General features: G+C 36.6%; 1 protein-coding gene across 1 annotated transcript; it reads left to right on the top strand.

The window, feature by feature from the left end:
• Positions 1-280: 280 nt before the first annotated feature.
• Positions 281-1,300, top strand: LOC126882506 (uncharacterized; the record flags this gene model as incomplete). Its single annotated transcript, XM_050647473.1, has 1 exon — positions 281-1,300. A coding segment is annotated over one exon (894 nt), but the record flags the coding sequence as incomplete, so codon positions are not given.
• Between the last annotated feature and the right edge of the window lie 452 nt (positions 1,301-1,752).

The following is a 1,752-nucleotide window of genomic DNA, read 5'->3' as shown; positions in this document are numbered from 1 at the left end:
AGTTGTTAGTAGATTTTTACTACACGTTGGTTTCTGTACTGCGGAATTTTCATCCGTTAATATATTTTCGGGTTCTTTTCAGATTCTTGTGTATCAACATCTGTGACATTGGATGCAGTCTTAGCAAAATTTAGGAACGGTTTGAACGATTCCATATGATCTGCCCATATCCATTTTTTTTATCGCTTGCCGCTTGTCCAGTTCTAGTTTTATTAGTTCTTATGTACTTAGCGTACGTATCGCGCAGATTCCTCCATTTTTTTTTAATCTCATCCCCTGAAACAAAATACTCTTTTTTAGGTATCTGGCTACCGGAGATACATTTTATACAATAGGCCATAGTTTTAGAGTCGGGTTTTCGACTGTAAGTGCCATAGTTGTAGAAGTTTGTGAAGCTTTATGTAGAAATTTGCAACATATTTACTTGCCCGAACCAACTACAGAAATATGGAAAAAATCTGAAGAAGGTTTTAGAAATACCTGGCGATTCCCAAATTGTATTGGTAGCATCGATGGCAAGCATGTTACTATCAAGTGTCCAGACAAAACAGGATCTAATTATTGGTGTTATTTGAATAAGTTTTCTACAGTATTAATGGCTATTGTTGGCCCAGATTATAGATTCATTTCAGTTGATATTGGCGGTTTTGGTAAAAACAGCGACGGTGGAATATTCGAAGCTTCCAACATGGGAAGAAGATTTGAAACAAATCAGATGGGTGTACCTGAGCCGAAAAATCTCCCAGGCCAGAATGAACTTTCCCCCCATGTCTTAATTGGAGACGAAGCCTTTGCACTAAAACCATACTTGTTGAGGCCCTTTCCATACAGTCAAAGCAGAACAGATATTTTCAAGGAAAATTATAATGTGAGGCTCTGTAAAGCGAGAAGAGTAGTAGAAAACGCTTTTGGAATATTGGCACAAAAATGGCGTATATTCTACAGACCAATGGAAACAAAAATTGATACTAGTATTCTTATTGTGAAAACTGCATGTATTTTGCATAATTTTCTAAGGACAAAAAAATGTGATGATAGATTCATAGAACTTTTAGATCCACCAGAGCCTGAACTTGGAGCATTTCAAAATTTGGACAATGACCCAAGGAGAGCTGCAAGACTGGCATTTTCTGTTCGAGAAAAATTTGCCACGTATTTTAATTCAGGACTATGAATAAATTGTTCACGATGAAAATAATGGACTCTTCTTGCAGTAAATATAGTATTGTTTAGGCCTCTGCTTTTCTTTAGTCTTAGATGTAGAAAAATAAACCAATACAAATCGTAAAACTACTCACCATTTTCGCCTATTTCTTCTCCTATTCTAGTCCAAATCTTGTCCTTTTTCCTTACATTTTTATAATCTTCATGAGAAAGGTCATAGAGAATAGGATACTTTCGAACCAACTCAATAATTCTCTCCATTTTCAATTTTTTCACATGCGAAACTACTGCGAAACTGATAAAAACGCTGTCGAGTGCGAACTAAGATTCCGGACGAATAAATACGCAGACAAAACGCATGCCCGAACGACGAAAATCGTACTTGTCTGAACTTGTATACTTACCACAGTGGAAACAATTCAATGCGAATCGTATGCGGTACGGAATTCCGCAGGTAATGCGAATTTTCCGCGTTGGTTTGGGGGAGCCTTTAGCATTTTACGTTTTTCAACCATTTATGCTACACTTAGGACCTTCATATTTCACCCACAAAAACTTTATGATACAGTAAAACAATACTGTAAACTT

This window comes from Diabrotica virgifera, chromosome 3 (assembly GCF_917563875.1).
Source record: "Diabrotica virgifera virgifera chromosome 3, PGI_DIABVI_V3a".
NCBI classification, from domain to species: domain Eukaryota; kingdom Metazoa; phylum Arthropoda; class Insecta; order Coleoptera; family Chrysomelidae; genus Diabrotica; species Diabrotica virgifera.
Note: the sequence above shows the minus strand (reverse complement) of the source record. Positions and strands in the feature narration are given on the sequence as shown.